General features: G+C 39.0%; 1 protein-coding gene across 4 annotated transcripts in view; it reads right to left on the reverse strand.

Annotated features, from left to right (window-relative positions):
• IMPG1 (interphotoreceptor matrix proteoglycan 1) overlaps positions 1-21,995 on the reverse strand; it is a 288,481-nt gene that overhangs the window by 22,850 nt on the left and 243,636 nt on the right. For all 4 annotated transcript variants that reach the window (XM_075202665.1, XM_075202667.1, XM_075202666.1 and 1 more), the window contains 2 exons: positions 17,040-17,259; positions 8,437-8,647 (listed from right to left, as the gene is read on the reverse strand). In XM_075202665.1, coding sequence (XP_075058766.1) covers positions 8,437-8,647; positions 17,040-17,259 — 431 coding nt within the window. The remainder of the gene's footprint in view (positions 1-8,436; positions 8,648-17,039; positions 17,260-21,995) is intronic.

The following is a 21,995-nucleotide window of genomic DNA, read 5'->3' on the forward strand; positions in this document are numbered from 1 at the left end:
GCACTGTTGGGGAGCCCTGAGGACTGGGTTTGGGAAACCCTGGGTTAGACTAATAAAAACAAAGATCTGATTTGTTGCTATGTGTTACATCACTGGTGCATTGTATATCCATGCAAGTAAACTAACCTTCAGTGTATTAGCTGACCCAACAGTGTACAATGACTTGTAATCTCACCAGCCACGATTGGATGCATATTATAGATCAGCTTTTATTGACTACAACATAACCTAGCCAACATAGCTTGCATCTTACAGAGTACAGGGCAAATATCTTGTTAAGTGTGTCAGTGGCAACAACAACAACAGATCATTGCCTTTTCTTCAATGGGTAAGATATACTCATTATTTAAAACATTGAGAACAATGCAATGACATTGTATACATTAATAAAAAAAACCCGAAGCATTGCAATAGGTAAAGTTGCAGTACAAGAACAACATCAGAAGTAAAGAAACAAGGCCAGTACACTAGACAAATCAGGCCAATATAGCTTTGACTGACAGGAGGATGATAGTACTCAAGATGAATCGGATTACTTCTAAAAGAAAGAACAAAAGAAAATTGTCTCAAGTGTGTTTGATAAAAACAGATGTAAGAAAGTAAAGTGCCAATGGGCTCTGGTTGGAAGAATAATAGAATGTATAGCCACCAAGGAACCCTATACTGGTGAAACCTGGACAGTTACACACATGCTTTTATAAGTGTCGTGAACAGTAAACATAGAAGCTATTTTTTCTCTTATGAAAAATGGGAACTGTTCATTTAAAAAAATATAAACAATTTAGTTATAAGAATGACTACATTTCTATTGAAGATCACTTTAAAATTGACAAGTAGTGGCATCGCATTTCACCAATAAGATTGATGTTGCACATTAACCCCTTAGCAACTCCTACTTTGAACCAAGCTAACAAGCACTAGATTCATGCATGCTGCTTGTCTCTTACCTCCTATTAAACTACCATCAATGAATGCTATACAAAGTGAAGACTAATAATATTTCAAAGGTATTATTATAATAATAATCATTGTATTATAATTTATAAAAATTATATACAACATAGTCTACATTACAATAATCTACAGGATATATTATCATCGACAAAAATGTTTCGTAAACATATTCGTTAGTAGTATCTAACAAATTCAAAAGTTGCTACCCTGTTTGCCTTCAGAAAAACTTAAGTTCGTCAAGGACATGGACTCAACAAGGCGTTGAAAGAGCAACACTAGGATATTGACTCAAGTTGACTTCAATGTGTCCCATGTCTATTTAGCTGGAGGTGGATTTCTACTCCAAACTGCTTGTTTTATCTCATCTCACAGTTACTCAATTGGACTGGGGAGACCACTACATGAATCTAAATTTGCTGCCATGTTCCTTGCACCATTACATGACTCAATGAAGCTTATAGCCTGAAACATTATCTTGCTGAAAAAGACAATGAGCTACACTGCTGTCATGAAAAGAACCCAGGGGTGATTTTTCAGGGGCTGAGAGTCACATAGGCTTGACAATCTGGCTCCAGTTTACTAAAATGCCCAAAAGAACATTTGTACCCTTTCAGAGTTTAGAGTCTAGATTTATAACATATTTGCAAATCAGTACTGGTTCCATTCAATATCAGAAGGTCCCCTCTGGATGAACCTGACTGACAACAATATTTATTTGTCCTGTGTCATTCAAACATTGGTCTACATATCAGAGAACCCAATATATGTCACTGATTAAGCAGACATGGGAAGGGGAAATGTACTTAATATACAGGAACAGCTACAACCATTGTACTGCCAAAGTAAATTAAATATAGTATAGTGCTACTTCGATGCCAACTTATCACATTGCAGTATGTTACCAAGCATTACTAAGGGTGGGTACTTTCAGCCAACTATTGGGCAAATGAAACGATAAACGACTGATTGGCCCGATATCACAGCAGTGTGTACCCTGGAATGATGAACGATCATCGTTCCAAAGCACAGATCATCGTGCGAGATGATTGGTCGTACTGTTTAAAAAATGTGTTTCAGTTATAAGCCATGTCTGTCCAATTATGCAGTGTGTATGCACTCTGCAGAAATGGAACGATAATCTAGCTATTTACCTGACGTTTGACAGCTAGTGTTCGGGGTCCAGAGGCTGTCCATGCTTTGTGAGGTGCAGGTAGTGTTATTGCTGCCCTGTATGCTGGTCTCATGCTGTGTAGGTAGCACCACTTTTCAGATGGGGTGGTCTAAGCCTGATTTTACTGCAGCACAATGGTTCAGCCCGCCAGCAGAGAGGGCGGAGGAAGTGGGGAGAGAAATGTGCAGGGAAATCGCTCACTGAAATATTGCTTGTTGAAAGGAGTAATTACCCTGCCCGGATAAGTGAGTGCAGGCCCCCCCCACACCCATGCGCCTCATACCTCCTCTCCTCTCTCCTGTGAGCAGCCTGTTTTACAACCTGTCGTTCAAGACGGGAATAGCTGTCACCATTCAGACAATTGTTATGACAGAGGAAGAGCAGACATCTGGAGATAATCCTGTACAGTGTGTACACATAAATCGTCAGGCTCATCTGGATTTTGTTCGTTTCCATGTCGCTAAAAAATCGCTCATCGTTTATTTTTGCTATAGTGTGTACCTAGCTTAAGAAATACTTTTTCACAAATAAAAGGGATAAAATAAAACCTTAAAAGCATGTATTGTTTACAAAATAATTGTGTTTCTTTAATAATATCCCTCCAATATTGGTGTGTTGTACTAAATTAAATATTGATTAAATTATAACATATGAATAGTGGAGACTTTTCTATGCAGGGCAAATTCCTAATATGCTGTTGAATTTGCTTTTACATTGAAAAAAAAACCTGATAAGGTTGATGAATGCATCACTTTTATTTCTTACATAAAACTCTGTTATTTGACACATTTCTAAAGATGAGCTTGTTGTGCTTGCTAAATGGGTTGGTGGTGTAGGATCTTGTCATTTATTCTTGATGAGATATGGTCAGATATTCTAGACAGCCCTGATATATGGTCTGCTACGTATGGTTGTCAGCTGTTACAGAGGTGAAGACAGAACAACCCAAAAGCTGACTGCCCAAGCGAAAACCAGAAAGGTGTCAATGCTCTCCTACAACACAACATGGTTTAACAGTTTTGCTGTCTCTGTTTTCCATGTCATATTACACCTCTCAGCCTGTTTACAGCTAAGCTCTGGTATTCTCCAAAATGTGTCAAACTTTTTTATTCTATATTTGTATAGAAGACAATAAGCTCTAAATATCTGTACGTACATATATTGTTTTTAAGCCGAATCGGAGGCATTATCATTATTAATCTTTATTTATAGGGCACTATACAAGGTTTGCACAGCGCCGTACAGAAAACAGACAGTGGATCATACAGGGTAAAACAGTACAGAACAAAAAACAAAAATACCAGTACGTCAATAGCTCCAAACATAGCTTGCATAGTGGAGCTGGAGGAGAGGAATAGGTAGAGAGACAGGAGAGAGGACATTCTAAGGGGAGGGCAAACAGACAGTAGGTACAATGGGGAGCCAGAGGGGATTAATCGCACGAGGAGCGAGTAGCGGGACAGGGGAAGAGAGGTGATCAGATAACCACAGAGAGAAGGATATGTGAATGGCTTCTAGGTTTTGAGGAACAGATGAGTTTTGAATACCCGTTTGAAGATGCACAAATTAGGGGACAGTCAGATGGAGCGTGGGATGTCGTTCCAGTGGAGGGAGCAACCTGGGAGGAATCTTGGATTCTGGAGTGGGATGAGGTGATCAGAGGTGATTAGAGAGGTGATGGTCTTTGGCCAATCGCAGGGAACGGGATGGAGTGTGAGTGGAGAGGAGGTTGGTTGATGTATGGGGCAGTGGAGTGGAAGACGGTCTTGTAAGTGAGGGTGAGCAGTTTGAAAAGGATTCTGTGGGGGAAGGGGAGCCAGTGTAAGGCAAGGCAGAGAGGGAAGGCAGAAGAGGAGAGTCAGGAGAGGAAGATAAGTCTCACAGCCACGTGGAGTATAGACCTAAGTGGGGAGAAGGAGATGGTTACATAATCCAAACGGGAAATGATGAGCGCATGGATAATGGTTTTAGTGGCATCTTGAGATAGGAAGGGCCGGATGTGTGGGATGTTACAGAGTTGGAAGCGACAGGATTGGGGCGAGGGATTGATGTGGGGGGACAAAGGAGAGGGAGGAGTCAAGGGTGATGCCCAGGCATCTCAAAATCCTAAAATATATGCACAATAAATGAAGAAACCACCTTCAGAGATGAATTTGCAATCAGCCAATCAGAAGCTCCTAGCTAGTTTTAGCGATTGTCATCATCATCAGCGTGTATTTGCATTAGCCGTAAGGCACCCGCAAGTGATATGACCTTTGACAGGAGTATATGCATCTCCATGCGTGTCTGTCTCAGTTTGCAACATGACTTACTGTACTTGGTTTGCATTTTTAGATTACTGTATTTTTATGAACATATTCTACAAATTCAACTAATATATAGCACATGAACATTACATATATTACTTGCCATAAAAAGTCTGCAAATAGCACTGCCCTGCACAAATGAGCAAGTTCTAGTGCTTACCAAGAGCTAAAAATGGTGTTTAGGATATGAATAATTGCTGTACATCTGTTAGAGTCCCTAAGTGGTGGTCTTACAATGAGATAGACTGGGTTATTGGTATCAGGCAGCAACATTTAGGGATAGCAAATTGTATATTACCATTTTTTATAGCGAATAATGTATTGTTATAATTAAGGGTAATGTTAAAAAAACTGCAAATGTGGTTTTACTGGTTATGCTGCTTGCTTTGAATGGGAAAGCGCATGGATAAGTGCGCCAAGGAGGAAGCCATGCAACATGGCAGGGGATGGTGGGTTCCTTTAAGTAATGCACTTATATGTAAGATTTTGTGGTGCCGGATGAGATATTTAAATGAGCGTCAATGGGTGAAGATTGATGATTCCTAGTTGTGTTTTAGACCTGTAAATCAACAATATTTTTACATATCCTCTGGTGCCAGAGATCAAACATATGCCTTTTTGTTCTTTCCTGGAGCACATTTATAAAGGAAAGGACATTTATAGGAGTATATATACAAATGTTATAGAAACATTAAAATGTACTCTCAGAATTTATGTGAAAAATGTAAACATTTAAATTAATTAAGGGTGCAATTCACCTTAGGACATACATATATATTTTTCTCCTTCTGGGAACATAATCCTGCAAATGGCCTGTGGGACTGAGCCTATAGAAATGCAGTAAAATAGTGCGCAAAAAAGTGCTGTGCCATAGAAGGTTTGCCGTGTAATTACTGAAATTAGTGGTTTCTCTCTTGGTAACAGATCTAACAGTGAATAAAGTCATACTACTAGTCTGGTGCGGCTAATGCAGCTCTTAAAGTTACCTGCAAAAGATATTCCTTCTATGAAGCATATCTGAAGATATGTCCAAGTCTAATTAAGGTGCACCTCCAGCGTAGATGTACCCGGATGGTACATAAGGCAGCTCCTCCTCTGCCCCTGTGTCTTCTCCTGTCTCTAGTATTAGGTAGGTCAGATAATGTTCTATTATTTTCTTTAGTACAGGGGCTTACCATCTTATTGGTCCCGGCAATGCAGCATCTCATGCTGCAAGCCATGGACGGGGCTGGCTATCCAGAGATCTCCAGAGTTCTCCTATCTCGGGTAGGTGTTCTGGTGAAGGAATTTCAAATTTTGCATGGATTTACCTCAACTGCATACGCGTTGCAGAGTGTCAAGATGGAGACCAGGCTTAAGGAGGGCTTGGAACTATGCTCTGCTTTTGGAAACATTTTGCTGCATTTGGTTGATTCAAGTCCCAAACAGCCGAAGGGCATCCTTACTAGGTAAGCCTTTAAGATTAGGGGTGCTTAATACTTTATACTTAATTTTAGCTAGTATAGTAATGGAATGTCCTTTCAGTACATTTGTGGAACCTGTGGAAGAGAAGAAGGACAGCAAGCCACAACAGTAAAAAAGCTAATCACAGGTTCCTCAATCTTTAAACTATTGATTCTGAATATTTGTTTTTTTACAAAATGTAGTTCACAACCCAAAGGAAAACTACAAACCCCTGAAGAAGTTTAAAGAACCTATGCAATGGATGAATTAATCTTTTGTAACTAAGGAAGACTTGAGTGCTATACATGCATTAAAGAGATCAAGGTTTCAGACAAGCGTAAATCTAGAGAAAGTGTATTTGTAGTCAGTATGTGATTTTCCAGAGAATTTGGAAGATTCCTCTAGTAATAAATCTGGAGAGATTAAGAAACACATAGGTTGTTTGATTTGGTCAACGTGGAGATTTTACTTACACATATACAAATACAAATCTATGTGTATGGAGGAAGAATAATTCTGCCACAGAGACTCATAAAATCCTATCTGAAAATTACATTAGAAAGGGCAGAACATTCCCTGTAGGTGGTGAAAGAGCTTATTCATAAGGAATGGAAAAGGTGGACAAGCATCAGTCTAACTTAGCAAGATTGGAGCATATGTTTTCATTCAGTGATGAGGGGACTCAGAAATGGAGCATGGACCCAATGGTAGATGCACCTGTGGCTACTATCATCTAGAACTACTACTATTGAAGATGGGGATCCCCTGGATAGGAAAATGGAGAGTTGTTTTAAGAAGCTTCATATTTTCATCAACTGTCATTGCTATGGCCTCAGTGGCCAGGGTACTTGGATTGAGGGGAGAAACACCTCATACAGATGTCCAAAAGAAAATGAGCAGACAATACCTGTTGAAAAGCAATGAGATAACGTAAAGAGGCATTGAGTTTCTGTGTGAAACACCTTTAGAAAATGTTGGTTTCCCCTCAAGGACAACTGCATAAACATTAGTGACCAGGAGAGCTCTCTTGTTGTGTCCTTGAACAGTAGACGATCTCCAAATTGAAGGGTCCCTATTCTTTAGAGCCAAATTGGACACTGTCATACAAAAATCCTGTGTGAGTAAATCTAACCATTTGCCACAGGATAGATGGCTTAACTGCCTTTCCTTAACTCACTGTCACTGCAGAGAGGTGAGAAGTTATAAGCCAGGGAGACATTATGTCAAGCAGAATATGCCTACTACATCCAAACTGTCCTTTCGGGCATTCAGACCTAAAGAAAGGAGGTCAAATCAGAAGAATTCACTATGACTATTGTGAGGATCAGCTCCCATTTACACTAGTAGGGGGCAGAATTGCACACTATGCAGATATATGGACCGACTCTACCAAAGATCAGTGGGTGTTGAACATTGTAAGAAATGGGTACAAAATAAAGTTGCCTTGCAATGCAGTCTGTGATCCTTAAGAGAGGCTGATGCAATTTATTTTTCTGCAAGTCAATGAGGCAATCAGTTTCGGACTCTACCTTGTCAGAAAGTCATCAGAAGCCATTTACACATTTCTGGTTTTAAAGAGAATCAACCAGGCATTTTGACATGGAGTCTGTGAAGTTGATACTTGTGGATATCAGCAAAGGAGATTTGCTTACATCCCTATACCTTTAGGATGCATATTTTCATATTCCTTTTGCAGAACATCACAGGAAATGCCTCAGGTTGGGGGCTTTAGACCAGCACTTTCAGTTCATTTGCCTGCCCTTTCGCCTGGTAATATCTCTGATAAAATTTACCAATGTGCTAGTTGCTCCGGTGGTGGAATTGAGGAAACAAAGAATACTGATATGGCCTGGTCTGGACAACACTGTTGTGTTTGGGAATTTAGAATACATTGTAAACTACAGAACAGCTCAGGTGATCACTTTTCTACAAGAATAGGGCTGGATTGTGAACAAGGTGAAAAGTCTTATGATACCATCACAGCAAATACATCTGGGGGTCCAAATAGGCACAGAACAAAGTGTCTCTATCAGAAGAAAAGTGTATTAAGATAGCATAGATTGTAAGGGCCTTCTTACCTTTCTGTCTGTCTGTATTACCCAGTATTGTTTAATTACAGTTACTTCCTTTTCCTCAAAATACTTCATGGCAGCCCAGTTTCCCACTAGTGCTTAATATGTTTATATTTTTCAGAGAAAGCTTGGAATGTCACTCAAAGACACAGGGAAAAGGGAAATACTCCCTTAAATACCAACCAGGAAGGGGGTGTTTATTAACCTTAACTGGAAATGGATTGTACCCATAGTAATTGCTGCCTTTGAGTATTTCAAGGAGAAGGAATTAATTCACATCTTTGGATATATAAACAATGTCATAGAAAGTACACCAGGGTTTTATTAGACTACATTCAATTTACTCTACAGACATTTATGTTGTAGTGTACCTGAGACATTCTATAGGAATGCCAGTGCTTTAAATACTAGACTACACAGCAAAACACTTATAATAACATAACATTCAGAAGCAGTATGGAAACAGTTAATCCCATCAAATGATTGTTACCTGCAAACTGCTCCTTTTCCAGCCACAATTTCACATTGTTCACCTCCAGAACAATGATTCGGCTCCAGGTCACAGATACTTTGGCATGGCAGTCCATCAATACTTATGTAGCCAGGCTTACAGATACAGGCTGCCTCTTTTGTCCATGAGTTTATCACACATTCTGAAAATTCATCACATGCCATAAACTTGCAAGGGTTGGCCTGGTCGGCTGCAATGACACAATAAACATAGTACATGCATTCACTAGAGCAAAAGGATATATTATTATATCAGTGAGTTACAGAATTTAACATTTTACACATTTCATGTAATGTATTCATTGTCAAAATAGAAAGCAGTAATATATATGTGAAGCCACTGAACAACTGTGTGGAAATTCCTCTTCACCATGGTGACATTCACAATGAGTGAATGGTAGATTTACCCTCTGGGAGACTCAAGGCCCTTCAGTATTACTTCCAGATGCAAGAACACCTTACACTAGCAGGGGAGCAAATTAACTTGTGAGAGAATGGATTAGCTGCCTACAGTTTATTTTCCTGTCTGTTTACCAAAAGATCGAGTTGTAATTGCATGATGGAAAATGGTTGAAGTCATGAAAGACACAACAGTATTCAGTCACTGTTTGGGTTTGCAGATATTTTTGTCCCCTGCCAAAATGGAAAATAAAAATAAGCAAGATTGGGGCTGCATCCCGGTGCCAAATGCTATTGAGTTAAGCCTCCCTTATTCAAAGCCTGTGATACAGCAAGTATATGTGAACACTTGCTGAGGGACTTGCTGTGTTTTCAGTGGTGAAACTATAGTGGGTGCAGGGGGTGCGGCATCTACATGGCCCGGCAATGCTGGGTCGTCCCACCACCAAAGCCCTGCATCTCCCTCGGGCCACTGCACTGCATTACTTAGAGCAGAGAGGGGGCACAGGAGGTGAGAACGGCACCACCGAACGTCTGTCCAGATTTTGCTATGGGGCTCGGCAATACGCATTTCTGTCCATGTATGTATTTATTTATCAAACATGCAAGTAATGATCTTGTTCACTTATGGTTTATGATTATTTTATAATATGTTTTACTATTTTTTAAGAAAAATTTGCTCTCCAGGGGATCCTAGATGATAGTTTAAAGAGCCAATGCATGACTGTACAATGCAATCAGTAAGATGCGCAGTACCAAGAATTTATTATTTTTTGGAATTTAGGAATTATGTTTAGGAATTAAATATACAGTCCAATATATATTTGGACATGACACTTGGCTGGTAAGAGTAAGGCTTATTTTACTATATTTATTTAATTAAAGCTATTAAGCTCTGCATTGCTATAATATTTCAAGGTAATTATGAAAACAAATATTTATTGTGTATTTCTCGCATGCTTCTAAATAGTTAATTTGACTTTGACCAGTGAACCTGCAATGAACAGCTCACAAGAATACATTGCCTGTCTTATATAGTAGTAAGAGAAATTGTGCTAGAGCTCAGCTGATGGACAGTTCTTACACAGATGCTTGAGGTGAAAGATATATTACCTAGAACTTCAGGGGAAAAAAGCTAAATCAATTCAATAGATAACTGCTACACACAGATTAGAAGATCAGAAAGCCAAATAATATATGCAGGGGATAGGTGGGAAATATGTGAGAAATGAAGAAACAAAAGACAGAAAATGGATCTGTTCATTCAATAGTAAAATGTAAAAACAATATGCACAGATTGTTCAACCTTACTCACTAATACTACGTCACTTAAATATGTTGATTTCACCTCTCTCTTCCCTTTCCATCTGATTTTTTTTTTTTTACATAACTGATTTATTGAGTTTTATAGGCAAAAGGATAACATACAAGGAATTAATGGAGATACGAGTACAGACAGACAGATCAGCAAAATATATTACAAGTATTTACATAGGCAAAGTATATTCTTATGCGAAATATGGGGAAACAAACAGTGGGGATAGAAGGTAGTACATATTCAAAAGGCAAGAAAGAAAGAAAAAACCATGGAGAGTAAACTACTCGCAAATAGAGGGGATATTAGACATGTTGTAGAAGAGGGGGTGGGATAGAGGGTTAGGGAAGAAAAGGAGAGTCTCTAAAGAATTGAGGTAGAAGGTAAAATTGAGAGATTAGCCAATGGTCAGCAGAGGGTCTGCATCATAGACGTTTGTCCAGGAAGTCCACAAGATTTGAAATGTGGAGGGATTATTATGTAAGGTGGCCATGATACTCTCCATTCGATACATGAACCATATGCTTCGTATGAGAGTGGACATAGAGGGTAGGGAAATCGAACGAATGTGGGTGAGGACCCAGTACCATCTGTAGAAAATCACTCAAACAGATACTGAGAATTCAGTGATGAGTATAATTTTAATTTTAGACCACTCCTTAGGATCCAAAGTCTTCCCCATCTCTATCCCAAGCCAACTCCCGTGGGTCCTTGGGAGGTTAATTATCTAGTCCTAACATCTGATAACAATAGTGGAGATAAGACCGAGGTAGGGGAGTCATGGCAATATGCCTTCAGTGGTGAACACTGTTCGAAAGACAGCAGGAGTTTAAGAGAGTTAAAATAGTGCAGAATCTGAAGGTATTTATAAAATAGTCGATGGGGAATGGTCACGATGTACTGAGAGCTGCAAATGTGCGTAGGAAGTGCATAGGGGCTGGGTCCCAAACAAATAAGACATTATGCCGTGTCAAATTATGAAAGAATTGGTTCCTGCCCCAGAGGAAACGCAACAGTGTTCCAAAGAGGGGTTAGTAGGGATTAATCAGAGCCCACCGATGTGTATACATGACGGAATCCCATATGGCTAGTGAAAATTTAACAGTGGGGCTAAGATTGATCACCATAGGTCTTTCACTGGGAAGCATCCATAGCAGGGGATATGTGGAGCAAGAGGATACAATGTATAGCCATACTCTCTGGTGTGGCAGGGAGTGCCATATAACACATTGAGAAAGATGTGTGGCCTGATAATATTTTTTGTAAATTAGGAACACCCAGGCCTCCAGCTGTCTGATACTTATGAAGGATTTGCATGCAGACTCTAGGTTTACGGTGAGCCCAGATAAATTTAGTAAGGGTCTGTTGTTATTCAGGACATGAATGGGAATGTGTATGGGGAGCGTCTTCCAGACATACAGTAATCTAGGGAGTACATATATCTTAATGGTTGCTATGTGTCCTAACTAGGAGATGGTGAGCTTGGTCCAGTGTGTTAGAATCGCTTTGATAGAATCTATAAATCGGGGGAGGTTGGCCGAATATACTGGGAGTAACTTTTAGCAAGTTATATCCCAAAGTATGTGAGTCTCTGGGTCTGCCAGCGAAAGTCATAAATTCACTTTCAGTGTCTGAATGACAGAGGGTAGCATGTTTAGATCCAAAACTTTTGGGCAGGCAAATTTTTAGATCCCAAAATTTTGGGCAGGCAATGTGGGAATTAGTGTCTGTCAGTATAATGTCATCTGCATACAGAGCAATTTTGTGTTCGCGTGAGCCTGTTGTGATACCTGAAATATCTTTATTCAGCCGAATACAGGCTGCTAGGGGTTTTATAATTAATACAGAGAGTAGGGGCAAAAGGTTCCATAATTAACACAGAGTAGGGGTGAAAGGGGACAGCCTTGGCGAGTGCCATTATTGAAAATTTGTGGATCCCACCTGTTTCTACAGACAGAAATCCTTAAAACATGACCTGTTAGCTCTTGAAGACTGTTTGAGGTTTGAGCACCTTTGGTATAGGGCAATTTACTATATATAAAGAATAACAAAATGCGAATTATATAGAACAAAGAAAGTTGCTTAATTCGCATACATATAAAATAAGAGCACTAAATAACATTTATATCCAGCATACAGAACAAAATAATTGCTACAGAGCAGTGGTCTATATATGCAGAATAAAATGTTGGCTGTGCATACTTTGTGTTGTCAAATGCCCCTCTATATGAAACAATCTTCTTGCATTAGTTTGACAGGTGTTTTACATCAATACTCTGTGGTTGGGGTTCCTCTTATTTTCCATTCTCGTTACATCATGCTACTGTTTCTGTCACACACAGCCCTGTCCTTACTAGAATAATCAATTGCGTGGGCATATTTCAAGTTCAGTGCACTCAGCGATATACCCTGTTCTACTGTGAACATTGTGGGACCTAATTGGCTACAGGTTGTTCTATATTCATCCACTTCAATACTACAGACATACCAGACATGCAGGAGATGAAGAATGGGAACAATAAGGTGCTCGGACCCCAGTCAAATACACCTTAACTGCCCAGTACAACAAATATACCTTAACTGCCCAACTTCTCTTACTCTACATTTAAGGTTGTTTTTCTTATACAGAATAAGAAAAGCATGTAACATTATTTTGTTTTTTTATATGTATGTTGTTACAAGAAGAGAGATATGTATTTAGTATTCATAGTGTGACTGTGTTTCAATGCTTAGAGAATATTGCCTTATACACATTCAAAATAAGTTCCATAAGACCAATAACTGGGGCAGTAAACAAGAGCAATATGCAGCTAAAACAGACGAAGTTGTCAGCCTATTTGGCTGATTTCGATCAAGGAGTCCCAAATGTGAGCTTTCTCAATCAGCAAGCATTATAAAACCCAATTGCATCAAATGAAAGATATATGTTGCTTGACTGCACACATTTTATTTCAGATGCATAATGTAGGCTGTACACCAAGAGTGATATGTATGCAGCCAGTATTAATGCATCTTCCCATTCTTTGGATACTGATACAATTTATTTTGCTGAATATTGTATTATATCATCCACCTTTGACACCTGGAAAAATTTTTCTTAAATTAGCCACAGGTCTGGAAGTATTTAACAATGTTAATATGTACTGATAGTCTTGCACTGTCTTTGAATTAGGTTAGTGATGTGGTGGTAGAGGCCATGAAACTGACCAATAACCTTAACACAATACCTCATTTTTCACTACCTTGATTTTAAACTATAATTTCATTTTGTCCTTCCTCAGATTTTCATATTGTGTTTCATGGTTAAAATGTAATATTGAAATGTTTTCTCTTGTATTTATTTAGTCTATTGGAAAATGGTGTAAAAAATTGTACAATATCTATTTATTAAAACCATAAATACTACTTTTATGAGTAACTAGTTTCTATGATGTAATTGGTTGCATCATTTTGGAGATATGTCACAAAACATCTGCCTGCCATTTACAGCAATGCATTACCAAATGTGACAGTTGGCAATACACCTGTGCACCTGCTGGCTGCTCTGGAAACTGTGACAGTTAGTGATCTCTCCCTGTGCACCTGCTAGGTAGTCTAGAAACTGTGACAGTTATTTGCATTCCTGTTGGGTTACCTGGAACATGTGATCTATTGGGTGGTCTAACAAACTATGACTGTTATTTGCAGCCACATGTATTAACACATTAGGGCAGCACAATTGCCTCGTGGTTAGCACTTCTGCCTCACAGTTGTTAAAATTTCAACATGTAATTTAGTGTAAAAAAAAAAGTTATTGAATTCTGGTAATAAAGTAATTTAGTCATTACCTTTCTGTTTAATCAGGTGGATACTGCTGGGTTTCTCTAGTAAAAAACTATATAAAAGCTATATAAAGCATGACACAAAATACACACGTTATCAGTTTGTAATCCCAGAATAATATGACCCTATTATACATTTTATAAAAAGGAATAAAGCCCAAAGATCTAGAATGTAACTTTGGGAATATTAAACTAATTTTGAGAGGCTTTTCCCATATTCCCTACACTTATATCAGGGCTTTAAGAAACCACTGTAGATAAATTATTTCACAGACTCCTGAGATTTTAAGGATTTCCCCAGCATGGAGAAAACTTGATCCAGCTTTAGCTTGTGCTTGGTAACTGAAATTATTCAGTTTGATCATAAGTGCAGAGATCATCTAGTAAAAATTATCAGACAAAATTTCAGCACAGATTACTGCAGTTGGACACAAATACCCAGAGATGTATATAAACTATCATTAGGGGTCTTCTGTGCTTTGTGGAGGTGCGCACAGTCATTTGTACTCCACAAAACCACTTCAATTTTAAAAACTGGTAGCGGCAAATTACGAGATTTGAACCAATGATTTACTTAATCCAATGGTACAAATTGTGGAACTCGGCTCGACTTGCATATTTTGCATTAGAATTCAGGCAAATCTGTGAGTATAGAATTTAGAGAAATAGAGTCTTCATATATCTATAGTTAGAGAGGGACTAAATAAAATAAAACAGGAAGCCTGTGCGAGGAGCCACTGAGGAGTGAGTGAACTTAAGAAGGAGCAGTAGTGGAACAATAGCGGAAGCAGGGACTAAAGTAAGTTAAGCTAAGTGATCTAACTGATGAGTTACACTGAACTGGAAATCCCAGAAAGAAGCTGTCCCTAAGGCACAGCAATGACACTTAGTGAGCTCACAAAGATACATTTGTGATTAATAGCTTTCTTAAATATGTCTTACCAAATACTGTCTTCTGTACACAATGGTATGGTGGACCTACTTAGATAGTAATACTTTACGCACAGTGGCAGGAAAAGACTCTCCAAAGTCCATCCATTCTGCCCATTGTAGCTTCTTATTGATTATTGGGTAATGAGCCCCCATGGAATTGTCATAAATAAATTGTACAGAGTCTCTTTGAGCTGCAGCTGGACGGGTTGGAAGCTAGGCGGGCAGTGTGGCTGAGCAGGTTGGACCTGCTCACACAACTCCAGCAGTATAAACATAATATCAATCAATCATGCTAACTAAAAGAACCAGCAACTAATCCCGCACCAGGGACTCCCTTTTGTGATGATGCAGCTCTTCCCCGTGAATGACACAAACTGACTTGATTTTTTAATTTCTTTACTGACAACAGTTTGATTTCAAGACATATCGTACATTTACTGCCATCTTTCTGGTAAGTGTAGGGGAGACCGGGCAGAGAAGGTAACTGACCCCTGTTCCTTCTGAGGCCACATTCTGTCCATTAGCTATGGTAACTTTTATTGTTCATAAGACCCATGACTCCTGAATCAATACACCATGTAGGCATGCATGATGCACCCAAACTAGTGTTAAAGGCAGCCTCAATAAAGTTTTGTAGTCCTCTTTTATAGTAGTTTTGGCCTGTTGATTACTTTCTTGCATGGATTCATTCTAGCTTTCTAAATTCAGCAGTCAAACTTTTGGTGACCAAGCTTCTTACATAGAAAACATTTACATGTTTTACTTTGTTATCTATAGTTCTTACTCCAGTTGTGTTTCTCTAATACCAAGTCTGCTCTGGGAACTTTGTCATTGTTTACGCTCTGTGCTTTACCCTTGTATTCATCCACAATCTTGTTTTTGACATATGCTAATGTGAGCTTTTCATCTGATCGAGAACCAAGTGCTGTGACAAGAATTTTATAGCTGCCTGGGAGACCATTGAGTTGCAACTGCTACAAGGAAATCTTGTATTTCTTCTATAATATTTTGCATTGTATTTTTCCTCTTGCTGCTCCTGTTTATGTCCTGATCTGCCTTTGTCCTGTCTTGTTCTGGTTTCGATTTCTATCCTGATCCTGCTCTTGTATCAGTCTGATATTGTTCATGTCTAGTTTTGGCAGTTACCTCTCTTATCCCTTTATCCAATTATGATCTGTGGTCTTACCTCACTGATTATTCTTGGGTCAATGTCACCCCCTGGTGGTTTTAAATAAAACACATTGAGGCCTTGTCATCTATTCTCTGCTAGAAGCTTAGGTGCCAGCCCAATTGCTCAGTCCAGCTCTTGTGCTAATCCTGTTCCTATCAGTTTGTCTGTATACCCCTTCAGTGTCTCTGTCTATTTTTGTATCTCTTGTTGCTTCTCCAGTTGAGACTTTTGGATTTGTTTGACTATGTCACTCCTTTACCTCCATGAAACTTTCAGCTTACCCTATTGTCCATGTCTACTTGTTCATTGTATAAAATGTCATCCCCTATCCTATCTAATTCAACTGATTATCTTGGTGGGCATGACATTTATATAACATCTGCTACACAAGTCTTCCGTTTTTCGTGGTCTTTATTTAAACAGTCAGAAAACCTTATAAAGGTTGGTTTATAAAGCCAAGAGCAATGCTACAATTACATTGTCATATAAAATAAATGCATAAACTGTCCAGTAAGTTCATCCATTCACGTGGTTTCCTAATCATTATGATACCTTAGAGTATGGCTTGTGTATTATATATAACAATAATAAAAAAAGCACAAAATACCAAAGAAAAAAATGCAACTGATGTACCAAACATGAACCATTGAAAACCATAACAATAAGTGATAATGCGTAAAAAGAAAACCTAATAGGTCACATTATAAAAAGAAGGAAGATATAAACTTATAGCCAGTGTTATTTTAAACTGTTATCAGGATATCCCAGATAGTTATTGTTGAAGCTATTTTCTAGAATCCTCAAAATACTAAAATACTAAAATTCTAAGATACCTTTAGGATAATGATGGCTACATCTGTATAAAACACACTTAATTAAGAAGACACACAGAGCTTCTAAAAGAAATGGGGATATAACATTGTAGGGTACATGTGTATTCTTACCTGGTTCAATGTCAAGTGAAAAGCTGTCAATCTCTAAATTGAGAAGCTGTGCTGCAGCATTGCAAAAATCTTCCAAAACACAGTGGACAGCCTTCGTGACATTATAGGGCAAAGATTTAGCAAATTTCAGTTTGCTGTTCACAATCACACTCCCTTTCCTGAAGTTGAGGATTTCCAGGTTCCTAAATCCCGTGAGATTGGACTGAAGATATGGAAGCAGCTGCAAGAAACACATATCGTTATTTGAAACATTTAGTCTGTTTCTAGTATTTTTAAATTTTTGATAGATAAATTTGTAAATTATTGTACATTTTCTGTATTGCATTTTTGATACACATGGTTTTTTTTTCAGCCCACAGACTAACTAACCCCAAAAGGCTGATTCAGAGAAATGGTGATTACACATAAATTGCCCAGCAGTGTTTAAAATTTGAGGTAGTTTCCTGTTAATATCTAAAGCCTTGCAAGTGTATTGCAAGAATTTGCTGAAGGTGTATTTCAAGTGGAACGGTAAGAACTGATTTGCTGAAACAGAGTACTCATTAGACCTGACCTGGTGGCTAAGTATGAATTAATACAACAATGGTGATCTACTGATTGCCTGCTGGCTCATAAAATTTTTACTGTATATAATTTTTAAGCATTGCAAAGAGAACAGAGCTTTTCTATAAAAATACTTATTTTGACCTTTTTCCAAGCATTTTTTTTACTAAATGCAACTTTTGAAGGTTACAAACTTTGAATGTGATTGTATTGTTAAAAAAAAAAAGACACCTGAGAACTGTTTTTGTGCATTTTTGTGATTTTTATTACTATACCTTTATTATTCCTCCAGCAATGTTAAAATGCCTCAAAATTGCAAAAGTTTGAATTGTATGTTCAATGTATGGTGTTATCATGTGCTTATCTCATTCATGTGAAATTTTCATGTCAGCACTTACATCTGCACTACCACCAAATTTTCTATGTAAATTCGTTTTTTAATTTTTTTTTTTATCAAATGAGAAAATTTACTTGTGCAGTTTAGTAGTAGATAGTCAGAGTTTAATTCTATCGAATAGGAGGAAGTGGCTTTGTTGGAAGCAATTTTACCTAATACAAATATTCATATTTATTTTGATCATGTTTTCCGATACAAGGGATCAGTATCAGGGCCACCTTAACAACTTTATGGGCCCCCGGGCAATGCAGTGTACCGGGCCCCTAAAAAAAAAAAAAAAATATATATATATATATATATATATATATATATATATATATAGTGTGTGTGTGTGTGTAAAAAAAATATATATGTATGTAAAAAAAAACGTGATTATATATATAATCACTTTCTTTCTACATATATATATATATATATATATATATATATATATATATATAGGGGCCCCCTTAACTTACCTTAAGTCCGATCCTCTTCTTTTTTCCGCGCCGCTGAGTCTCTTCTGCCCTCTTCCGTGCTGTGGTTGCAGTGAATGCTGGGCGTGACATCACGCCCAGCATTCACTGCGAGCACAGCACAGAAGAGGGGACCAGGGAGGGAGCCGGATCACCGCTGATGTGACCGCAAGGTAAGTATTTAAAAAAAAAAAAAAAAAAAAAATATTTTATTTTTTTAGGATTCAGATGGGCCCCCCTTGCCTGCAGGGCCCCCGGGCACCTGCCCATCATGCCCAATGGAAGAGACAGCCCTGATCAGTATGGGCTCACATGTAGCACCAGCGCATGCTAATTTGTTCGAACAGCTACTATCTTAGACCTAGTGGTATGCTTTCTCAAAGACAAACATTTCTTACTGACCAGTTGCTTTCATAGGATTATTTTGTCTAGTCTAACATATTAAAAAGCTGTTTCTTTACTTCGATGAAAATTAGCATATATAGAGTATATAGAATTCTAATTACAATTAATCAACAGGTTTATTTACAGGAGCTGGTTGGTTTGTTGGGGCTTTAACATGTAATAAATAAATCCCAAAGGATTGCACTAGTAACCAGTTTCGGTAACAAAACTCTGCAAGTCAGATGTGTTGTTAAGGAATAATGGATGTTGTTGCAAAAAGGAGCATATGCGTGCGCCCATTGTCTGGGCATCCACTTGGTGATTTTTCACAGGATACACTACAAAAATTGGCATAGAGCCCACTCTGCATCAGCCCCAAAATGTATGGTAAACTGTTTACTGTACCCAAATTCTTTACATTCAAGGTAAGTAGAAGTTTTGGATAAACATTTGGTTTAGGTCATGTATATTGGGGATGACTGAGGATTTTATGTTAAAAAGGTGTCTTCCACTTGTCTCCACTGTAATTATTGTAACAATTTGTTTAAGGGTGACAGGGATACAAGACCATAAAATATATGTTTTACATTTAAACCAGGTGATAAAGAAACTAACACCCCTACAACAAGACAGTTTAATAACCTGAATCCCAGTGCATTCACGAAGAGCAACGGAAGTGTAAAGCAAAGTGTCTTTATTCAGGTAAATACACAAACAAAGATAACTCAGATTCACTGATAAGAACAGGTTCCTAAGGAGACTGTATAGTAAAAATGGCAGGAACAGGTATTATAAGTATTTCCCCTAGTCCAGAAGGTACAAGGCTGTCCAGGAAAGCAGAGTCCAGGGATCAAACAGAGATCAGACACACAAATCCAAATAGCCAGGCAGAGATCAAGCGAATAGGCGAGGTCCAGAAGTCAGGCCAAAAGGTCAGGGAAACAGGCAAAACAGCGTGGTCCAAGGTACAGGCACACGAATCAGGGTCACAGGGAAGCAGGCAAGGTCCAAGGTACAGGCAGGGGTCATACACAGAAGTTCAATCCAGAAGGTATATACCAAACAGCACAGGAGCAGGTTAGCAGCAGCCAGGAACAAACGGGATGAACTGCACAGAGCACAGCTTGAGGCAAGTATTTGAAGCAGTGTGACAGGTGCAGTTCTAATTAGCAACAGACAAGGAGATTAACTCCTTCTGGCATGTTGCAGAGTTCAGGAGCAGGACAGCAGCACCTCTGATGGATTATAGGTACTGCTGCCAGATACAAAACAAAGGCAGTCATAACATAGCCCCCCCCCTTTAAGGAGCAGATTCCAGATGCTCCAGACATGCTCCCTTCAGGTTTTTCTCCTCTTCTTTTTCTTATTATAAGATCATCCTGGAGACACAATTGGGCTCTTCTCTAATGGAGTACAGAGAAGACCCAGTTCTTCAGAAGCAGAAGAATTGGCAAGTTCATCCACTAACTCTCTAGTATCCTCCACAAATTCACTTTTAGAGTCTGAGTCCCAGCCTAGTGTCGGGAAAGGACCTTTTATTTTATCACCAGATGATGATATGCCCAAAAAGCCAGTCACCAAGGTGGGTGGTTGTTGTGGCTGAAGTGGCAAATCAAGGGTTTTTCCATTTTTGTTAACCTTCTCCCTAGGTGACCTAGACTGTCTGATGGAAGACACATTCATAGAGGTCTTATGGACAAGTGCAGGAACTGACGCACAGGCTGGAACGGGCACAGAAAAATCATGATCAGATGACTTGACTGTGGATGGAGTGTACTTCTGACAAACAACATTAACAAAGTCCATGGTATTATGAATAATGGAATTTAGTAATGAGAAGGCCCAGGTTTGTGGCTCCCCTCTAACACACATAATAATTGAACCCACTTGGTTAAATTGATCAACAAAATAATCCGGACATTCTTGAAACTGTTTCATGGAAAGTTTGAGTACCGTAACAAACTGTTTGATGTCTCCATCAAAGAAGACTGGAGGAGGATCTGATGACTCGGAAGAGGCTTTTGGGCGTTCAGGCTCAATAGCAGACTCTGGAGAGTACCCAGCTTGTGCAGCAGTCTCTGGAGAGTCATCGGCTGGGACGGCAGAGCAGGAGTCCCTGGCTGGGATGGCAGAGCAGGAGTCCCCGGCTGGGACTGCAAGTTGGGCACACCTGACGGGAAGCCTGGACTGGGCACAGCACTCCGACTGGATAGTACTGTCAGAAATCCAAATAGCCAGGCAGAGATCAAGCGAATAGGCAAGGTCCAGAAGTCAGGCCAAAAGGTCAGGGAAACAAGCAAAACAGCGTGGGCCAAGGTACATGCAAACAAATCAGGGTCACAGGCAAGCAGGCAAGGTCCAAGGTACAGGCAGGGGTCATACACAGAAGTTCAATCCAGAAGGTATATACCAAACAGCACAGGAGCAGGTTAGCAGCAGCCAGGAACAAACGGGATGAACTGCACAGAGCACAGCTTGAGCAGTGCGCCAGGTGCAGTTCTAATTATCAACAGACAAGGAGATTAACTCCTTCAGGCATGTTGCAGAGTTCAGGAGCAACACAGCAGCACCTCTGATGGATTATAGGTACTGCTGCCAGATACAAAACAAAGGCAGTCATAACATAACCAAGCTACTCTGTCTCAATTGGGCTGTCAAACTTAGGATCACGTATCACTGTCACCAAGAAGTGGCCATAGAAAACAAATTATCATACGTTGTGAAGACAAGTGGATTCATAGACTTCATATGTACCATCCTACTGGTTTGCATGAGGCTTTTACTTTAACCTGTTTTGTTTTATAATTGATATGCAGGCATCTTACTGTTCCCATAGACTTCAAATTGGAATGTTTTCTTTAAGTGAGCAATATACTGAGGTGCAGTGGTCAAAGTGGAAATTTAGAAGTGCTGATATGGAAATTTGAAGTGAATCGCTGGGGGCTGTACTCAGAAGCTTTAGGGATTTTGATAGTATGAAATTAATTTTAGATGCTTTTTAACACCATATATTATAATATGAAACATTTTAAATGATAAAATGCTATCTGCCCTGTGTCCAATTATGTCTCCCTCATAGTGTTCCTACATCTCTCTCATATCTTTGTGTACTTACATTTTCTTTCATATATCTTGCATCCCTTCAACTTTTCACATTGTCTCCCCTGCGTTTCTTTA

The sequence above is a fragment of the Mixophyes fleayi genome, chromosome 3 (genome assembly GCF_038048845.1).
Source record: "Mixophyes fleayi isolate aMixFle1 chromosome 3, aMixFle1.hap1, whole genome shotgun sequence".
NCBI lineage: Eukaryota > Metazoa > Chordata > Amphibia > Anura > Limnodynastidae > Mixophyes > Mixophyes fleayi.